General features: G+C 40.9%; 1 protein-coding gene across 3 annotated transcripts in view; it reads left to right on the top strand.

Moving 5' to 3' along the window:
- The window catches only part of SNX8 (sorting nexin 8), a 46,442-nt gene that overhangs the window by 8,328 nt on the left and 15,174 nt on the right, over nucleotides 1–22,940 (top strand). For all 3 annotated transcript variants that reach the window (XM_056533750.1, XM_056533748.1, XM_056533749.1), the window contains exons 2-3: nucleotides 14,739–14,908; nucleotides 17,292–17,409. In XM_056533750.1, coding sequence (XP_056389725.1) covers nucleotides 14,768–14,908; nucleotides 17,292–17,409 — 259 coding nt within the window. In that variant the 5' untranslated portion in view covers nucleotides 14,739–14,767. The remainder of the gene's footprint in view (nucleotides 1–14,738; nucleotides 14,909–17,291; nucleotides 17,410–22,940) is intronic.

Consider the following 22,940-nt stretch of genomic DNA (forward strand, 5'->3'; position numbering starts at 1 on the left):
CTGACCACAGTGCTCTCTGCTGATACCTCTGTCCATTTTAGGAACTGTCCAGAGTAGGAGCAAATCCCCATAGCAAACCTATCCTGCTCTGGACAGTTCCTGACACGGACAGAGGTGTCAGCAGAGAGCGCTGTGGTCAGACAGAAAATAAATTCAAAAAGAAAAGAACTTCCCCTGGAGCATACAGCAGCTGATTAGTACTGGAAGGATTAAGATTTTTATATAGAAGTAATTTACAAATCAGTTTAACTTTCTTGGGACCCCCTTCTAATAGCCAATGCTTAAAAGGGATTATCCAGAATTAGGAGAAACAGAGCTATTTGAATCCAAAAAACAAAAACAAAAATAAATTAAAAAAAACAGCTCCACCCTGTCCTCAGGTTGAATGTGGTATTGCAGGCTCAGTTCCATTGAAGTGAATGGAGCCAAGTTGTAATACCACACATAACCTGAGGACATGTGTGGCACTGTTTTTGGAAGAAATTAGCTATGGTTCTCTCTCTCTCCCTGGATAATCCCTTTTAAGGGTCTCGACCGTATTAGGTTTCATTCACACCACGGCTTGTGTTTTCAAGGCCTGGATATGTTGGGGAAACTGTCAGAATGACCTGTCAATGTATGTGTGCCCGGACCGGTACAGGCCCCATTGATGTAAACATGTCATTCTGACAGTTTCCCGACATATCTGTGCAAAACTACAACACCCAGCATGCCCGGACAGCCAAAGGCTGTCCGGGCATGCTGGGTGTTGTAGTTTTGCACCAGCTGTAAGCACACTGGTTGGTAAACACTCGTCTTGTGTTTATGGGGTACCCCTGAAACAGATAATGTCGGGGAAGAGAATGATCAAGCACATTGGTTTGCCATGCCTGATCCTATTTGTTTTTCTTAGAAATAAGCTGTTATCTGAGGAATCTGGTTGCGACTTTCTCTCATCTCCCCATTAAAAACATATGCACACTCAACGGTACAGAGCGTGCATGTATATAGTGAAATCTGGATGCATAGTTATGGGCCGAGAACTATGAGTACAACTGAGTACAACTCCATGCCATATGGTGTCAACAGTATCCATAGATGCAATAAAGAAATATTGATTTCAGTGGTCACCCTACGATGATGTGGATTGCTGGGAATTGTAGTACTGATCCTGAGATATTATCAGATCCCCAGGAAAGCTACCCCCAGGGGTGTGGAAATTTAAATAAAAAAAAAAATATTTGTCCAAGGGGCTATAACAGAGGGCAATCTCATGAAAATCCACTTGTTGTGGTTGACAAAATAATTTTAATCAAAATAGTCTGTAAATTTTTTATTTTATTTTATTTTTTCGCCATTCACCTTATGGTCAAACTTACACATTATTTTAATACTTTAGGTCAGCCTGATTATACCAATACCAAATATTTTTTTTCTCTTCTTTTTAAAATTAATTTCTGACCCCATAAAATTTTTATTTTTCTTTATACCAGGCTGTATAAGGGCTCAATTTTTGGTCCGTAATCTACTGTATGTATCGGTACCATTTTGATATTGATCTGACTTATTGAACACTTTTTACTTCATTTTTTTCTGGGATATGATGTTATAAACATAGAAAAACAAAATTCTGTAAATTTTTTTTTTTTACGTTAACACCATTGACCGTACAGATATAAAATGTTATTTTTTAATAATTCGGACAATTATGCACGCGCCAATACCAAATATGGTACATTTTTATTATGTTTACATATTTTTTTATATGGAAAATGGGAAAAGGGGGGTGATATGAACTTTTAAAATGGAAGGGGTAAATGGGTGTTATTTTTTTTTTTTTTTCACTTTTTTTTAAAATACATTTCATTAGGAGGAATCATCAGATTCCTCATACAGATCAATACAGTTCTATTGAACTCCATTGATCTGTGTTCATTTGGTTGGGCCTGCTCAAGGCAGGCTCAATCAAATGCAGATCTACCGGGACAGCCATGGGTCGCGAGCCAACCCACTAGACCGGCAGGGATGTTTTATAAGAAACCTTTAGACTCTGCTGTCAACTTTGACAGCGGTGATCTAAAAGGTTAATAGCTGTCCACGCCGAGTGCCGCATGCCTGGCTATTAGCGGCGGCCCCCAGCATCTGAAATCAGCCGGGGGCCGTCGGGTATGGAGCAGCTCGAGTCGGGAGCCCGCTCTGTACACCCTGAGCGCCGATGTGAGGTGCAGACTTGCGTCCCATGCAAGTCTGTGCCCGCTCCTCCCGTCACTCTGCACCTCACACTGGCGTTATAAAAAATTGTCGGTCCGGCCCTGCTAGCCTGATACAGGGCTAAATGTATGAAAAATTCACCGACTTTTTCACCAATTCATTGACTTTGCTAGTATTCACCATATTAATCATTCCTTACAGCCTCGGTAATTTCTGCCTTATCCTTATTACACAATATATAGAAAATCACTTTGAGAGGCTGATCCGGCTGTATGTGAGGATCTTTGATGCTGCAGGTAATAATTATCCTCAGGTATAGGAAGTTGCTCATCTGTCTCCATTGATGGACTCTGACAGTAGGGCAGTGATTTCCTCAGTTACGGGGAGGGGGGGGAGGGGGGGGGGGGGGTTGAACATGACTGTCTGTAATAACCTGGAATGCTGGGGAAGACTGTCACAATTAAGTGGATTCCATCATTAGGAGTGCTACGTCGAGTCCATTTCAGAGACTGAGGTAATACTGTAGTATTTGGGACCCTATTGAAGGGCTACACGGTGACTTTTTGGTAGGATAGCAATAAGATGCGGAACATCGCTGCGGAAGGTGATAGGCTGATGGCCACATAGGGATACAGCTTACAGTACAGAGTTCCAGCCAGTGCAGGCGGCCCGCAACAAACAGGAGGACGAGGAGGGCAGCGCTTGCGGGTGACATATGTGAGTAGTACCCCCATGGGGACAGCGCAGCGCTGGGCTGATGATTAATTTGGGGGGGGGGGAGCTGAACAACGCTCCCGGGTCACATAATTTAAGGGGGGGGGGGGGGGAGAGAAATACTGTGATATATACCATGGAACCGCCATAAGTTACAAAAATGCAGTGATACACATATTTGGTCATACTGCCCAGCCCTAATTAGCAGACACTTTCCCATTCACTTGCTTTTAAAATTATCAACATAAATATGTTTAAATATGAATTCGAGTAGAATACAGACATAGCGCACATCTACAATCTTGTATAATGATCTGATTGCTTCTCAGCACAATATCAAAAACTAACAGGTTGTTAGTATACATTTTTGATCAAAAAGTACAAGCCCACTCGCCACGTCAAGGCCACCTATTCAGAGTGGGTCCCTAACATCCCTAGCATAAAATGGCGTAGCATCGGGCGGCGACCACCACCGCCGCGACACAGATGCCCACGGGGGGGGGGGGGGGAGCGACCCACTGGCAGAGCGGCCCCAATGCCTCTCAAACCAGTCTATGGGCCGCACCCGCCCGCAGACACAGCGCCACAGCAGCAACGGACACCGCACAGCACCACACCAGTGTGAACAAGGTGTAAAGGCTCACTTACCTTGCTCTCCCAGTCAGACTGGGAGGCTGCTAGGAGTGAAATGGCCCTAGTGTGGCTAATAACCACCTATATAGGTTTGGGCTGAGGGGGTGGGGAAGAGTGCAGCACATGTTCCAAAAAATAAAAAAATAAAGGAAAGGATAGAAATCACAATATGAATTCGAGTAGAATACAGACATGGCGCACATCTACAATCTTGTATAATGATCTGATTGCTTCTCAGCACAATATCAAAAACTAACAGGTTGTTAGTATACATTTTTGATCAAAAAGTACAAGCCCACTGAATAGGTGGCCTTGACGTGGCGAGTGGGCTTGTACTTTTTGATCAAAAATGTATACTAACAACCTGTTAGTTTTTGATATTGTGCTGAGAAGCAATCAGATCATTATACAAGATTGTAGATGTGCGCCATGTCTGTATTCTACTCGAATTCATAAATATGTTTAAAATGTAATAGAAAAAATGGCCACTGGATGGCTCTGTTCTGTTCCCTGCCAAAATTAATACAGTGATTTTGGTCTCCTCCCTGCCTGGCAGGAGACCAAACTCAGGAAGTGTTTTTCTGCACTGAGCTTGATAGACAGAAGCACAGAAAGTGAAAGCTCCACAGATTCTCACAGAAATCTGCACAGACTGAAAGCTGCAGGAGAGCCTCACTGATAGCAGCACAGAGCCTGAGGTCTTCTATTCATCACACGCTGCAACAATGTGAGGGCAGAAGTGGTCCCAAAGCAGGCTTCAGTGATGTCATGCCTGCTGGGAAACGCCCACTTTCTCCTGCTGGGAGCTTGCACTATGTGAGCAAGAATAAAGGTATGACACACTTCTTTTTAAAGCTATGACTTTTTTTTTTTTTTTTTTTTTTTAAAGGGCTGGAGGGGTGTTAAGAGTAGTTAGGGAACATAGCCTGAGTTAGTTTAGAACAATTTATTTGGTGACATCTTTAAAATGGAAAAGCAACAATTATGCTTTTGTCCTCATATCTCGACCTTCTATCCTGTCCGTCGTACTAACTATTCTTTGCACCTGCCAGCCGGGCAGTCGGCATGATGGTTAAAGGGAAACTGACAGTGCTTTTACCAGCACTAAACTCAATACACAGAGTTATAGTGTGGGTGAAACAGATTACAATGAGGTATCACTTTACCCGGATCCCTGGTCTGGCTCTGTATCAGCCTCCATTGCTAATGTGGAAATGGGCAATTGTGGCGGGACCCAGCTTCCCATATAGAGAAACAAAAAAGTAGGGGGAATTCAGCTCACCACCGCGCAGTCTTTGAAAACAGGAGCTCTGTAGTGGAAGGAAAGCAGGGCAGGCAGGACGCGAGCCGTGTCCCGGGAAACGATGAAAAAAACAGAAGCACCTGTACAGGGGGCCTCCAGCTGCTCCAAAAGTCCAGATAAAGAAATTTAAAACTTCACCTTTAATCCAACATGTTAAAAACAGGGAATATCCATAATGAAAAGATAAAAGATAGACACCTACGCGTTTTGAGCCTTTATCGGCTCTTAGTCGTGGCACATGGCATTGCGGGCAAGTGCCCCTTATATAGTGTAACTCCAAATGAACCTAAAGGAAACCAGGTGAACCAGGTCCCGGAAGAACAATGACGTAGATCGGTTGTAAGATACCTCTAAAAACTGGTCTGGAATGGTCATCATGTGCAAGGTAAGTATGTAGTAATGAGTGGTACATGTAACATCACTAATTTATATAAGTCAGTGCTCATAGTGGAACTTAAGTCATGTATCGGTAGCACTACTCCAATGTAATAGGGTTGCTAAGAGATAATATAAGTGCATGAGAAGGTTATACCGCATGCAGTACAAACTTGGCAACATAACGCAACTAGAAACGCCTCGTGTAAACAATGGGTTAAATACCAAATGAATAACATTGAAAAATCTAAATGACACATGGTCACATATGGTGCAATATGAAGTACTACAACGTTGTTCAGTATTATATATAGAGGCAGCTAATCAAATGAAACTTAAGTCATATATCGCTTGCACTGCTCATATATACTAGAGTTGCTAAAAGATAATATATGTGCATGAAAAAGTTCACCGCATGCAATGCATACTTTGCAAGATAACGCAACTAGAAAACGCATAATGTAAACACTGGGTTAGATACAGAATAAATAACATTAAGGAATAAAAAAACACATAATTACAAATAATTCAGTGTAAAGTACTACAGCGTTGTTCCAGAATTATTTATAAAGGCGGCTATCTATATGAAAAATTATATTGCTCAATACAGAAGTGTGTATATAATAAAATATCAACAATCTATATATAACGGGCAGTAAATTCCAAAATTAAACATTATGTATGGAACGTGCATAACTAATGTCCAGCAGCATGGAAGAAATGGTACAAGTCCATATGCGATACACAGTCCAGAGCATACCCAGTGGGTTACTACTGTGGATGGACTGTGTCAGCCACACACGGGAACCATAGTAACAGGCATTAAAGTAAATATATCAAACAACTCGGTACCATGTGTCGGAGTGGCATGTGTTGCTAAAGACATGGAGACTAAAATAATCTCCAAAACTCGTAAACTGAAACATTTGTTATATAAGGTATTTGATGCCTCCGACAACATAGTGCTGGACACATACCATCCGAACAACCGACATACGAAAACCAGAACTATGAGCTGTAAGTTAAACTTATATACATAATAAAAAACCATAGTTAGTTGTATAAACGATCCCAATGCATACTGGATCTCAAGCATCACATCCTGCCGCGTGAAGATTACAGAAAAACCGCATATCTACATGTCTGAATGAATACTGCCTTACTATGACAGCGGCATATGAGTAACTACTATTACACAAACTACCAGCATTGGAGGGGTTACAGAATTAAACTCAATCACAGATGAGATATTAGGACAGTGGGGTTTACAACTAGGGGGTAATTTCAGTAAATATACATAAGATCATGTTTTGTATTCATGCCGTTGGGGTAGCGTGAATCCAACATAAGGATCCAGTATGCTTCACGGGACCTAAGTTTAGCTGTTCGATCACCCCCCCCCCACCCTTCGGCATGAGAACACATGTTCTATCGCCGCAACCCTGAAACCTCCTGGATCATGTTAATGTTGCTCCCGGAGATGTCTGGTAAGTCCAGATATCGAGTGGTTGCTTATTAGAGTATTGGTTGTACACCGAAAATGTTCGGCAATCCACGTTTTTAGCTTTCTGGCTGTGCTGCCTACATATTGTTTTTGGCAGAGAGTACACGTGACTAAATAAACTACATATGTAGAATTGCAATTGGTTAATGTTTTGATGGGATATGTCTTTCTTGTAATGGTTGATGTAAAAGTACAACATACACATCTTGTAGCATTGCATTTGTAGCAACCAGTGGTTTCTAGCCAGTTACTGGTGGATTCTCTTGTTGTAAATTCACTAGGAGAAAGGAGGTCCCTCAGAGACACTCCCTTTTTTGCTACAAAGCGGGTACCATGTTCTAAGAGATGAGCTGTAGTTTCGTCTTGAAAAAGGATGGGTAGATGTTTTCTTAATACAGTGATCCCTTAACTTACAATGGCCTCAACATACAAAAGTTTCAACATACAATGGTCTTTTCTGGACCATTGTAAGTTGAAACTAGACTCAACATAAAATGTACAGACAGTCCAGATATGTGAAACGTGTCAATGGCCGTAAGAACCGACCAATCAGAATGGGCAATTTGCTGGTAAAACGCCTGTATTACTGAAGCGTATGCACTGACTGATGTCTGGTAGCGCCCCCTACAGTACAGGGCGGTATTACATGTTCTGTTCTCGTTACCTGCTCCTTTGGACACCAGGTGAGGGCGGCTCCATGTTACTTTTTTAGGACATTGTGTGTACTGTACAGGACCCTGAAGAAGCTTCTGTCCTCTACATAGACCAGTGTTTCCCAAGCAGGGTGCCCCCAGCAGTTGCAAAACTACAACTCCCAGCATGCCCGGACAGCCTTTGGCTGTCCGGGCATGCTGGGAGTTGTAGTTTTGCAACAGCTGGAGGCTCCCTGCTTGGGAAACACCGACAAAGACTTTATCTATATTAGTTATCTACTTATTTTTCTTTAGTCCTCACTTTTTCCTATTTTTGGATGACATTTTGGTGCCTTTAGAACCAATTACCAGGTTTCCATAGAGTTGTGGTCTCAACATGCAATGGTTTCAATTAGAGATGAGCGAACTTACAGTAAATTCGATTCGTCACGAACTTCTCGGCTCGGCGGTTGCTGACTTTTCCTGCATAAATGAGTTCAGCTTTCAGGTGCTCCTGTGGGCTGGAAAAGGTGGATACAGTCCTAGGAGACTCTTTCCTAGGACTGTATTCACCTTTTCCAGCTCACCGGAGCACCTGAAAGCTGAACTAATTTATGCAGGATAAGTCAACTGCCGAGCTGAGAAGTTCGTGACAAATCGAATTTACTGTAAGTTCGCTCATCTCTAGTTTCAACATACAATGGTTGTCCCAGAACCAATTAATATTGTAACTTGAGGGACCACTGTATAGTACCTATTTCATGGAAATCGCTACTGTATGGTGTGGAGAAAATGGCCACATGCATAGGCTCCGTTTCTTGGGATTGTGTAATGGGTTCTTCCAGATACATTTCCCTGCTAAGGGGAGTCTGTCACTGAAATTTTAGCCGAAGTGTTTAATTTGGGACTGGAAGATTGCACAGGGGGATCCACTAGGGTGTGATGTACGTGGCTGTTATATTCTTTTTCATCGTGGCCTCAGCAACATATGAAAAAAAAATTCCGTTAACACATGCATATTTTCTGCTGCAGATTCGCTTGAGCAGATTTTGCTGCCCATTGAAGGGAATAGGCAGCAAAATCTGCAGTAGCAAATCTACAGCAAAAATATGCACGTGTGAACGCACCTTTAGGGTACGTTCTCACGGGGGCGGATTACCTGTGGATTTTGCTACCAATGTCTGAAGGAAAATCTGCAAATCTGCCTGAATTGCGTATTTTCTGAGGACCCATTAAAGGTAATGATAGCAAAATCCGCTACGAATTTCGCAGGTAATCCGCCCTTGTGAACGTACCCTTTTGGTGTATTCACACGTACAGTATTCTGCGCAGATTTGATGCGCAGGATTTTTTGCTGCAGATACACTGAATACAGCTTCAAATCCTGCGCCTCAAATTTGCACCTCAAATCTGCGTGGGTTTCTGCACTTGTGAATAGACCCATAAACTGGACCCACATTTGGCCACATTTTTTCTAACACGTACATTCAAAATACGTTTTCTTTTCCACATAATATCTGCTCATACATATTGAATAGTCAACCTAACTAGCCCAATTCAATAGGTTTTGCTGACTTTTGTCTGATATGTATGGCCAACTTTCCTGACTTGTGTTCTCCCTGGGTGTTCTTCAGGTCCACGATTTCAGTGCAGAATATGTGAGCAGACGCTTGATAGTGACATGACCAGCTTGTGCCCGCTTGTTTCACTCTCTTAGGGTATGGTTACACTGCCTAATTCCCGCGGAATTATGTACAGTGAACATTAACATCAGTGTGACTGGGCCTTCCGCGAGATACATTCACGCTGAGGAATTTCAGCGGCGGACAATTCCGCAGCAAAGAAAGAACATGTTCAAAAAGTCCGCAAGCACTGCATTGCCATCAATGGTAACGGCGCAGACCCCCAGATGGAATCTCCACTCGTGTATATTCCATTCAAATTCCTCAGTGTTAACGTACCCTTAAAGGGGTACTCCGGTGGAAAACTTATTTTTTCTTGTCCACAGTGCTCTCTGCTGACACCTCTGTCCGTGTCAGGAACTGTCCAGAGCAGCATAGGTTTGCTATGGGCATTTTCTACTGCTCTGGACAGTTCCTGATTTGGACATCAGGTGTCAGCAGAGAGCACTGTGGATAAGACAAAAAGAGAAATTCAAAAAGAAAAGAATTTCCTCTGTAGTATACAGCAGCTAATAAGTACTGGAAGGGTTAAGATTTTTAAATAGAAGTAATTTACAAATCTTTTTAACTTTCTGGAACCAGTTGATTTAAAAAAATGTTTTCCACCGGAGTACCCCTTTAAACTTTCAGGGAGAAAGTAGTTATAACAGATGCCATGACTACCTGTGGCAGTGGTCTCAAACTGTAGCCCTTCAGATGTTGCAAAACTTCAACTCCCAGCATGCCCGGGTACAACATCTGAAGGGCCACGGTATGAGACCACTGACATGTGGGATTGTGCGGGCAACTTTTAGCTGACAGCACAGACCTATAGAAGTAAAGATGTCAGGGTTGACTCTGCCATCTCTGGACACATGGTCGCTTTAGGTATCAGTTCCCTAATATGACGCCATATCATCTAGACGACTGGGTAGAATCTCCCTCAGACGTTCCTCCTGATTTAACCCTATAACCACTGCTGAGTATTTTTGCCATAACAGATAGAGTGGGGATTTTGGGCAGGACGTAGGCAGAAAGTAACCTAGTTTTTCTTAGTGACGTTTTGAAATTCCCCTTCCTTTCAATCCACATTAAAATAATTTTCTAACCATGATTCACAAGAACTTCATAATAATTTGTCTTGATATTTTTTGCCTATTTTAAAGGGACTTTTCCATCTTTTAAAGTGATGACATATTGATGGGCTATGAGGGGTACTTCACTGGTAAACTTTTTTTTTTTTTTTTTTTTTTTTAAATCAACTGGTGCCAGAAAGTTAAACAGATTTGTAGATTACTTCTATTTAAAAAATGTAACCCTTCCAGTACTTATCAGCTGCTGTATGTTCCAGAGGAAATTCTTTTTTTTGTGAATTTCCTTTCTGTCTTAATACAGTTCTCTCTACTGACACCTCTGTCCATGATAGGAACTGTCCAGAGCAGGAGAAAATCCCCATACCAAACCTCTCCTACTCTGGACAGTTCCTAACATGGACAGAGGTGTCAGCAGAGAGCACTGTGGTGAGACTGAAAGGAAACTCAAAAGAAAAGAACTTACTGTGGAGTATATAGCAGCTGATAAATACTGGAAGGATTAATATTTTTAAATAGAAGTAATTTACAAATATGTTTAACTTTCTGGCACCAGTTGATTTATAAAAAAAAAATTTCTAGGGCACCCATCAGTCCTGGAAATAACAGTGCTAGTTCCACCCCGGTGGGCCCTTTAACCTCTTCAGGACATAGGGCGTATGGATACGCCCTGCATCCCGAGTCCTTAAGGACGCAGGGCGTATCCATACGCCCGTGGGAATTCCGGCCCCCACCGCTAGCCGGTTGGGGACCGGAGCCGGATGCCTGCTGAAATCGTTCAGCAGGCATCCCGGCATATCGCCCAGGGGGGTCATTATGCCCCCCATGTCGGCGATCGCCGCAGATCGCTGGACAATTCAGTCACCGTACACCATGCACCGTACATGCTGGGAGTTGTAGTTTTGCAACAGCTGGAGGCACACTGGTTGTGAAACACTGAGTTAGGTCACAAACTCAGTGATACATAACCAGTGTGCCTACAGTTGTTGCAAAACTGCAACTCTCAGCAGTCACCGACAGCCAACGGGCATGCTGGGAGTTGTAGTTATGCAACAGCTGGATGTCCCCCCCAATGTGAACGTACAGGGTACACTCACATGGGCGGAGGATTACAGTAAGTATCTGGCTGCAAATTTGAGCTGCCGCAAACTTTCTGCTGCAGCTCAAATTGCCAGCGAGAAACTACTGTGAACCCCCGTCCGTGCGACTGTACCCTAAAAACACTACACTACACTAACACAAAAAATAAAATAAAAAGTAAAAAACACTACATATACACATACCCCTACACAGCCCCCCTCCCCTCCCCAATAAAAATGAAAAACGTCTGGTACGCCACTGTTTCCAGAACGGAGCCTCCAGCTGTTGCAAAACAACTCCCAGTATTGTCGGACAGCCGTTGACTGTCCAGGCATGCTGGGAGTTATGCAACAGCTGGAGGCACCCTGTTAGGGGTATTCTACGCCAGTGATTCCCAATGTCCACCCCTATGCAATCCCTAATTTAGGCCTCAAATGCGCATGGCGCTCTCACTTTGGAGCCCTGTCGTATTTCAAGGCAACAGTTTAGGGTCACATATGGGGTATCGCCGTACTCGGGAGAAATTGTGTTACAAATTTTGGGGGGTATTTTCTGCTTTTACCCTTGTAAATGTAAATTTTTTGGGAAAACAAGCATTTTAGGTAAAAAAAAAATTTTTTTTTTTTACATATGCAAAAGTCGTGAAACACCTGTGGGGTATAAAGGTTCACTTAACCCCTTGTTACGTTCCCCGAGGGGTCTAGTTTCCAAAATGGTATGCCATGTGTTTTTTTTTGCTGTCCTGGCACCATAGGGGCTTCCTAAATGCGGCATGCCCCCAGAGAAAAATTTGCGTTCAAAAAGCCAAATGTGACTCCTTCTCTTCCGAGACCTGTAGTGCGCCAGCAGAGCACTTTTCACCCCCATATGGGATGTTTTCTGAATCGGGAGAAATTGGGCTTCAAATTTTTAGGGGTATTTTCTGCTATTACCCTTTTTAAAAATAAAAAATTTTTGGGAAAACAAGCATTTTAGGTAAAATTTGTAATTTTTTTTTTACATTTGCAAAAGTCGTGAAACACCTGTGGGGTATTAAGGTTCACTTTATCCCATGTTACATTCCCCGAGGGGTCTAGTTTCCAAAATGGTATGCCATGTGTTTTTTTTTTTTTGCTGTTCTGGCACCATAAGGGCTTCCTAAAGGTAACATGCCCCCCAAAAACCATTTCAGAAAAACGTACTCTCCAAAATCCCCTTGTCGCTCCTTCCCTTCTGAGCCCTCTACTGCGCCCACCGAACACTCTACATAGACATATGAGGTATGTCCTTACTCGAGAGAAATTGGGCTACAAATACAAGTAAAAATGTTGTCCTTTTACCCCTTGTAAAAATTCAAAAATTGGGTCTACAAGAACATGTGAGTGTAAAAAATGAAGATTGTGAATTTTCTCCTTCACTTTGCTGCTATTCGTGTGAAACACCTAAAGGGTTAAAACGCTGACTGAATGTCATTTTGAATACTTTGTGGGGTGTAGTTTTTATAATGGGGTCATTTATGGGGTATTTCTAATATGAAGACCCTTCAAATCCACTTCAAACCTGAACTGGTCCCTGAAAAATACTGAGTTTGAAAATTTTGTGAAAAATCGGAAAATTGCTGCTGACCGTTGAAGCCCTCTGGTGTCTTCCAAAAGTAAAAACACGTCAATTTTATGATGCAAACATAAAGTAGACATATTGTATATGTGAACCAAAAAAATGTATTCGTAATATCCATTTTCCTTACAAGCAGAGAGCTTCAAAGTTAGAAAAATGCAAAATTTTCAAATTTTTCATCAAATTTACGGATTTTTCACCAAGAAAGGATGCAAGTATCGACAAAAATTTACCACTATGTTAAAGTAGAATATGTCACAAAAAAACAATCTCTGAATCAGAATGATAACTAAAAGCATTCCAGAGTTATTAATGTTTAAAGTTACAGTGGTCAGATGTGCAAAAAACGCTCCGGTCCTTAAGGCCAAAATGGGCTCCGTCCTGAAGGGGTTAATAAGTGCTGCAGTGATGTCCCATACATTGTTCACATTGCGCTGCTGCCGATCACCTTTATCTTTATACATGTACACCACAAGATAGCTTGCAGCAGCATCACATTAACAATGTATGAGATGTCTCTGCAGGAGCACATGATGGTGGATTTATCTTGTTGTCTGAAAGAGCCACTCGCTTTAAGACAGGGATACAGATGTGGCAGGGGTTCCCTTCTTCTTCCAGCAAAAACAGACTTCGGCACTGTGAGCGCTAACACTGGCGGCGTGATGACACTGGAGTCAGAAGTAGCTTGTATCAAACATTTTATTAATATCATAAAAAGTGGTAATACATAAGGACTGCGCGTTTTGGAGGTGCTCCCTCCTTCCTCAGCTCCAAGTTCTCGACGGGATCGACGGCCAGCTGCTCCCGACGAACCTGTTCAAATCGCTTCACAGTGTTGCGCCTGCACAGTGCAACCTGCAAAGGTGAGCATATTCCCTACCTGCTATCCGAAACGCCCGGTAATCCCGGATAATCGGCACTATATAGCGCCATCTCTGTCTCCCCCCTTTTTTCTTTCCTTATCCTACTCTCTTTAAGAAGCACTTTTTATATTTTTTGTCCATATCATGCACGCTTAACATGAAGATTTTTTTTGCCTAGCACAGCTAACTTCAGTGCATTTCATTACTGTAACTGGGTCACGTGATCGCCAGTCTGACCCATCACAGTAATTTAGTGTAGCAGAGGATAAGGTCAGTCCTGGGTCAGCTGACTTCCTGTAAACTACAGGATGAAATCATTACCTATCAGATCAATCCTGACCCTCCCCTCCTAGCTCTATCTGTATACTGCTGCTATCTCTATAGAATAAGAAAATATATAATCTACAGTTAGTAGTTACACCTCTCCTCGGGCTGTTTTCAGAGTTTTTTTCTGTTTTTGCCATGGTTTTCCCAAAATCGTGGCAAAACGTTTTTGTGCCAAAGTCAGAATTGGATCCAGTAGGAAGGAGAAGTATAAATTATGCCTTTATATTTTCCATTCCATTTGAATACACTTCTGGCTTTGGCTCAGAAACTGCAGTGCGAGTCTTACAAAAAACGCCAGAAAAAAAACTATGAAATCCTAGCCTAAAAACGTGTAATAAATGCTTAGGGATCAAACGTTTTAACACACCCACTTTGTCAGTTGTGAATATAAATAATACTACTTTAAATAAACAAACGCATAAATTACGCACTTGTAAGTATGTATGTATTACGCACTTGTAAGTATGGGCTGTTTAGGCTTCAAAATACATTTTTGCTCTGACGTAGAAACAAACATGGTTCACAGCTCATGCCTGCCACATGAGCCAAAAAAGGGAAGCACAAGGCATACATAAGAACCTTTACATTGTCCTTTATTAATATCCTATGTTGTACTATATATAAAATAAGAGAAAAATCTCAAAGTGCCTCTTTAATTCCAAACTTGTTATATGTACAGTATCAGAATATTCCATTACATGCTTGGCAATAACATGATACTTGAAAAGGTGTTTGGAAAGTTCTTATATGAAATGGCGTCTTCTTGCAGGTGTGCAGAGTTTTCCTGAATGCTGCACAATGGAAGTGACCCAGGGAAATCCTCTGATGCTGCCACATACTTTACAGGAGCTGTTGGGTCATGATACGGTGCAGGTAGAGCTCATTCCGGAGAAGAAAGGCTTGTTTCTCAAACACGTGGAATATGAGGTTTCAAGCCAGGTAAGAGAATGCTTGCTTGGTTGCGGCAGACGCTGGTGTATAGCTTGTAGTAGGGTTTTATGTTTCCATATAAATGATTTTATAGCTGCAGTTCCAGTATGATAAGTCTCTTTCTAGTTTCTGTTATACCATACCGTGCTGCCAATACCCTAGTGTGTTTGCATGCTAGCTTGGTATGAATAATTATTGTTGAGTATTGCAGCTAAAGCATACCTGACCTGTCGTTTCAGGTAACTGTTCATAATAAGCTGCCCTGTGTGTGTGTACATAAAGAGCAGGACTGTTACTGGCCATTGTATAACATGTATATGGCATTTTGTAGCAGATTTCTGCTCTGCAGGCTTAATCTATAAATTTTAGTTCTCACAGAACTGGTGGACGGAGCCTAATAAATTTTGTCTGTTTTACGCTGTGCACAAAGGAGGAGGAGGTCCTGTACTTCTATGTCTCTATATACTGTATACACTGAGGAGATCCTGCACTTCTATGTCTCTATACACTGTACACACTGATGAGGAGATCCTGCACTTCTATGTCTCTATATACTGTATACACAGAGGAGGAGAGCCTGCACTTCTATGTCTCTATACACTGTACACACAGAGGAGGAGATCCTGTACTTCTATATCTCTATACACTGTACACACAGAGGAGGAGATCCTGCACTTTTGTCTCTATACACTGTACACACAGAGGAGGAGATCCTGTACTTCTATGTCTCTATACACTGTACACACTGAGGAGGAGATCCTGCACTTCTATGTCTCTATACACTGTACACACAGAGGAGGAGATCCTGTAATTCTATATCGCTATACACTGTACACACAGAGGAGGAGATCCTGCACTTCCATGTCTCCATACACTGTACACACAGAGGAGGAGATCCTGCACTTCTATGTCTCTATATACTGTATACACAGAGGAGGAGATCCTGCACTGCTATGTATCTATACACTGTACACACAGAGGAGGAGATCCTGTACTTCTATATCTCTATACACTGTACACACAGAGGAGGAGATTCTGTACTTCTATGTCTCTATACACTGTACACATAGAGGAGGAGATCCTGCACTTCTTTGTCTCTATACACTGAACACACAGAGGAGGAGATCCTGTACTTCTATATCTCTATACACTGTACACACAGAGGAGGAGATCCTGCACTTCTATGTATCTATACACTGTACACACAGAGGAGGAGATTCTGTACTTCTATGTCTCTATACACTGTACACACTGAGGAGGAGATCCTGCACTTCTATGTATCTATACACTGTACACACAGAGGAGGAGATTCTGTACTTCTATGTCTCTATACACTGTACACACAGAGGAGGAGATCCTGCACTTTTATGTATCTCTATGCACACACACACACACAATGACATCTCTGTGCACAGATTAAATAGCAAAAACCTTGATTCCATGATAATAGCACTAGCAGTAGTGCACAGTCTAGACTGTGTATAAAGCCTTGGGGTGAGATGTCTTACAGATGTGTCTCTCTGCATCCTGGTTATGTTCATGGACACTTCCCCCTCCAATTTCCCTCCTTCCCCTCTATATAGACGCGTCTTGCTTGTAGTTTGATCTCTTACTAAGCTGCAAGACAAACCCTGAGCAGACAAAATATAGACTTCTGTTCTTCTGTGAAAATCAGTTTTCATGGCGGGGAGAGGGGGGTGAGTTTGATAACATGAGTAAGAAGCGTTTTTGTCTAATGATACATTTCTTATATTCACTTTTCTATTGATCTTTGCAACTTTTGTTCAAATTACAGTGCCTAATTAAAGGGGTACTCCGCTGGTGTTAAACAGAGATTTGTAAATCACTTCTATTTAAAAATCTTAATCCTTCCAGTACTTATCAGATTCTGTATGCTCCACATGAAGTTCTATTCTATTCTTTTTGAATCCCTTTTCTGTCTGTCAGTAACTGCCCAGAGCAGGACAAATCCCCATAGCAAACCTCTCCTGCTCTAGACAGTTCCTGACATGGACAGAGGTGTCAGCAGGGAGCACTGTGGTCAGACTGAAAGGAAATTTAAAAAGAAAAGAACTTCCTCTGGAGTACCAATTTACAAATCTGTTTAACTTTCTGACACCAGTTGAAAAAGAAAAAAAAAAAGTTTTCCACTGGAGTACCCCTTTAAATAAAGACACACTTTAATACCATGCAGAGCCTATAGTGAAGTGACACTATTTCTGAAAAAATTTAGACGTTTTTTTTTTCTAATTTCGGACAACCACTTTTTGCTATGGCCGCTATAACAACCTACTTCTTATTGATACTTTGTGTCAGCACAAGTCTGCCTGCGGGGATATCTTTAGGTGATTTAGCCTTCTGTTAACTTTTAACATTTTTGTTCACTTTGCAGTTCTTTAAATCTTCTGTGTACAGAAGATACAACGACTTTGTCATGTTCCAGGAGATGCTGTTACAGAAGTACCCATACCGAATGGTGCCGGCGCTGCCGCCAAAAAGAATGCTCGGAGGTATCAGTAACTATATATTTTTTGTGTTTTAACATTAACTCGTTAGTGTATCCTTGGTACTGGTAGTGCTTAGTAAAGTCTAAGTACAGGTCCCAGGAAGAATAATATGCGGTATGTTCAGGCCAGGTTCCAAAAAAAAAAACTGCATATGCAAATGTTGTGGTTGACAGAACTTCAGAACTCCTATTTTTTTTTTTTTTTTCCCCCCCTAGAATCTCCTCCTACTTACTCCCTGGGGATTTTATTGGGGAATTTAGAGGTCCTTTTATAATTTTACAGGAGGGAATTCATCACCAGCGCAGATTTTTGTTCTTTGTAATTTTCCCTGTTGCTGCACAAAATGTATTATGTGGCGCACGTCACTTCATAAATTTGCGCAAATGAAAAAAAGCCCCTAGATAGTGCCAGAAACTGTGAAAAGCCTACACCAATTCCTACGTCAGCTGGTCACTAATTTATTTTATTTTTGTTATTTATTTTTTCTTCACATCATAAATTTAGCACACCAACAGGGCATCAGCGAACCTCCATAAAAATGAAGCCAAAGCAGATGACATAACACTAGCACAAAATTAGTTGATAATTTAGTTGCAGATAGATAAAATCGGTAACCCTCTGCACAAACATTTTTGCCGATGCATTCACAATAAAATTCCCCTCAAAGACTTGTACACATGTAGATGTTTGAGACGTATACCCTTCCAGCATACACTACGATTTTGTATCTGTTAATCTATTACTTGGAAGATTCTGTTTCTGCAAAAAATTTGCATGCCTATTTTCCTTCATGGTGCAAGGTTCCAATAAAGGTTGGACATTGACTTATAGCAACTCCCAGCATGCCCTGGTAGTCAGGACGTGCTGGTAGTTGCACTTTTGCAGCAGCCGGACAGCCACAGGTTAATGAGGATCATTGATGTATAGTATAGTAGGTGACACGAGAGATTCCCAGTAAGACTTCCAGTGTTAGCAGCAGCTCACGGTAATGAGAAGCAGAATGCTCTGAATATATATATATATATATATATATATATATATATATATATATATATATATATATTATAGTAAATTTGAGTAGCTGTATTAGTCGAGTGATGCAGATGCAAAATCAAAGTGTTGCAGTATCTTGTAATACCTTTTTTATTGGACAAACAGCATTTTGTAGAGAAGCTTTCGGGATTCTTCCCTTTATCAAGTCCAAAGCAAATCTAAGCTCACAAGCAGAAGACACAGGTTACATCTCACAAATCTGCAGGGGTTAAGACAATAGATGTGGAGAATTCACACTAAGATAGGCCATAAATTGTCCTGCAATAGGAACATAGACTAAATAGATAAGGATGAGAAAAAGGGGGAGCAGGGGGGAGACTGATAATTAAGCAGGACAAAGTGAGATGCAAAATAGAATCCAGTACAGTACAGGTTACAAGAAATTTTGATAATGAGATAAGAAGCTCAAATCCACATGGAGTCCCCGGTTTTTGGAATAAAAAAAAAAGTATAATTTTAGCTTCAAATGTCTTTATCTCTTGTTTGTTTTTGAAATGTCCTCTCGGTATCTTGATTTGTAACGTCAGGTATGGAGTGACCTGTTTGGGTAAAATGGTGTCCATCTGGTGTGCAGTAGTCGTTTTCTTTATGGCGGTTGATGGAATGTCTGTGTAGATTCATCCTTACGTTGAGTTTCCTGGTTTCACCAATGTAGCATCCCAGGTCACACTTGGTGCATTGTATCATGTCGACCACATTTGGGCATGTGCAGGAGTATAGTCCCTTAATGTTATATGTCTTGTTGTTGTGGGGGGCTTTCATCTTTGTGCAGATATGTTGGCAGAGTTTACAGCGAGGTTTGGTGCAGGGTTTGGTCCCATTGTCTGTTCTTTCTGTGGGTAATTTTCTACTGACCAGCTTTTGTTTTAAATTGTGTGGTTGTCTGAAGGCCAAGATGGGAGATTCAGGGAAGATTTATTTTCGTATCTCCTCTTCCGCCAATATCGGCTGCAGGTCCTTGATAATTTTGCGTTTGTATGTGGCTACCAGTGGCATGCGTGGTTATGGTTGTATCTCTTTGTATTGTAGCAGGTGTTCCTGTGGTGTTTGAAGGGCGGAGTGTATTTTCTTATTGATTATCCTTGGTTGACATCCTTTTTATTTGAATTTCTCAGACAGTGTTTGTAGATGTCTCGGTCATCAGGGTTGGAGCAGATGCGAGGGTACTTGGTAGCTTGGTTGTATATGATGCCTTTCTTTGTGTGTGAAGGGCGGAAACTGGATTTATGTAGATACAGAAGCTGGATCGGTCTGTGGGTTTTCTGTACACAGAGGTTTGTAGTGTGTTCCTTTTTATTGTGATAGTAGAGGGGTGTGGGAAAAAAAATCCAAGGGATTTAAAGATACTTGTCCAAGGGACTAAAGCGGAATACAATCTACTTGCCCCTCATGAAAATCCACTTGTCCTGGTAGGCAAAATAATTTCAACCAAAATAGTCTGTAAATAAGGTCTTTATTAGTTTCTACACTTCTCTTTCTTTCCTCCTCATCCTATAATAGCCATAACTCTTATTTTTCCATCTACAGACTCGTGTGAGGCTTGTTTTTTTTGTGGGGCTAAGTATACTTTGTAATGACACCTTTTGATTTTTCTATAACTTATGCTATGAAACAAAATTTTTTTATTTGTGAGGGGAAATAGAAGAAAAATTGAAATATCAGGGATTTCTTTCTTCCACCATTCACCTTGTGGTCAAACTTACACATTATACAGTATTGATACTTGAGTAGAGCCTGATTATTCAAATTAGGGATCGACCGATATCGATTTTTTTTTTAGGGCCGATACCAATAATCTGTGACCTTTCAGGCCGATAGCCAATAACTTATACCGATATTTTGCCCCACTGTGTGTGTGTGTGTGTGTGTGTGTGTACAGTGATACCTCAACTTACAATGGCCTCAACATACAATAGTTTCAACATACAATGATCTTTTCTGGACCATTGTAAGTTGAAACCAGACTCAACATACAATGACGATCTGGACAAAGACAGTACAGATCTGTGAAACTTGTCAATGGCCGAGAGAACTGACCAATCAGAATGGGCATTCACTGGTAAAACACCTGTATTACTGAAGCGTATGCACTGACTGATGTCTGGTAGCGCCCCCTACAGTACAGAGAGGTATTACATGTTCTGCACACTTAACCTGTACCAGGGTTACCTGCTCCTTTGAACACCAGGTGAGGGAGACTCCATGTAACTTTTTTTAGGACATTGCATGTACTGTACAGGACCCCGAAGAAGCTCCTGTCCTCAACATAGACCAGTGTTTCCCAAGCAGGGTGCCCCCAGCTGTTGCAAAACTACAACTCTCAGCATGCCCGGACAGCATTTGGCTGTCCGGGCATGCTGGGAGTTGTAGTTTTGCAACAGCTGGAGGCTCCCTGCTTGGGAAAACACTGACATAGACAGTGATTACAGCTTCCAGCAGATCTTTCTTACTCTTATATGCTTATATGTAAGGACTTGCTATATATATATATATATATATATATATATATATATATATATATATATATATATATATATATATATATATATATATATATATAATGTGTGTGTGTGTGTGTTATCTACTTATTTTTTTTAATTCTCACTTTTTCCTATTTTTGAATGACATTTTGGGGCTTTAGAACCAATTACCAGGTTTCCATAGCGTTCAACATAAAATAGTCGTCCCAGAACCAATTAATATTGTAACTTGAAGGACCACTGTATATATGTGTGTGTGTGTATGTATGTATGTGTATATATATAATATACTCTTTATAAACACACAGATTCTGCAGTGCTGGACACTCAAATTGGTCCCTATTATTATTAATATTATTATTATTATTATTAATTTAATAAAATTCCCCCATAATATATCTTTCCCAAACAATGAAATAGAGTATGCACTGATATGGGAGCAAGAGATATACCCGCTGCACAAATGGGCACTTAGACATACTGGTTAAGACAAGCCTATAAGTGTAAATTAGTAAGCTACAAAGTACATTTAGTAAATAGTTAACATGTAGTTTGCCTTTAAAATAGTTCACATTTCATTTTACAACACATTGGAGTTATATGTTAAAAGTATTACCAGGCATACACCTCTAACGTGTTCGTGGGCCCCCTTGAACCCAGCATGTGCCCAAAGTGTGTCCTTTTGACTTATGCTGGACCACCATGAATTAACTTTTTTCTGGAATACTATAGTCCCTTTACTATAAAGAGGGACAATGTTAAGGAAGTATACAACACAGTGTACATTGATTTACAATGGAGACCTAAAGACAACGTATCCCACTGTGTACCTATACCAGTGTTTTCAAACTTGGGTGCCCCCAGCTGTTGCAGAACTACAACTCCCAGCATGACTAGACAGCCTTTGGCTGTCCGGGCATGCTGGGAGTTGTAGTTTTGCAACAGATGGAGGCACCCAAGTTGGGAAACGCTGACCTATGCTGCTTTTTATGAAAAACAGCACCCCTTTTTGTCTGTAGGCTGCATTTGGTATTGCAGCTGAGCACCATTTTAAATGAATACTGCAGAATCACACATATCCCATTGGCAAAGAGTGCACTGTGTCTGGAATGATCACTGATTTAAACAAGCTCTTTATAATATATTAAGGTGCACAAGATTTTTTTTATTTTTTATTTTCATTTATTTCATTTTTTACTTATCAAAATAAAAGTTTTAACAAAGATTAAGACTTTTATATAACACTATGGTTCTCAAACATTACAGTTATTATAATGGTTTAAAAGGGGGGGGGAGAGCAAGAAAATTGGTAAGTATGTGTGTGTGTATATATATATATATATATATATATATATATATATATATATATATATATATATATATATATATATATATAATATACATTTTTTTTTTTTCAAAGCAGCACCTAGAGTGACACGGCTTCAAATCTGTGGTCCTTTCAATGAGATGAGATTCCCTTTGAGAAGAGGGGAAGTTATTTTTATCCTTTATGAAACAGCATTGGATTTGTTAGGAAGGAAATGAAGAGTGTACGAGGAGATGGAGAAGCAGTGATGGGACTGTCACCGCCGCCGCCGCTCGTCCTTTGATCACGGCTGATGTGAAGGCAGATAGTTGTAAAGTGCTCAATTACATCAGCCTCAAAGGAGATAACAGTTTATTTTCTAACACTTCAAGGGAGCAAGTCAGATTCTAAGACGAACTCCTCTTCTGGGGATCACAGAGTCTTAATTAGTGGAAATGGGATTTAACCCTTTTATTCTTGTGTAGTGAACAAAGTGTCTTCCACTATTAATAACCAGATACTGTTTTTTTTCCAAGTGCCCTCAGAGACCAATTACTGATCCCCTTTATTTATTTATTTTTTTTGGGGTCATGTGACAGCAGAGGTGGCTCTAGATTTTGTGAAGCTTTAGGCAAAAGTCAAACATGAGGCCCTCCCTGACACTGGTAATTAAAGGAGTACTCTGGGATAAGAAA

Source organism: Hyla sarda, chromosome 8, assembly GCF_029499605.1.
Source record: "Hyla sarda isolate aHylSar1 chromosome 8, aHylSar1.hap1, whole genome shotgun sequence".
Lineage (NCBI taxonomy): Eukaryota > Metazoa > Chordata > Amphibia > Anura > Hylidae > Hyla > Hyla sarda.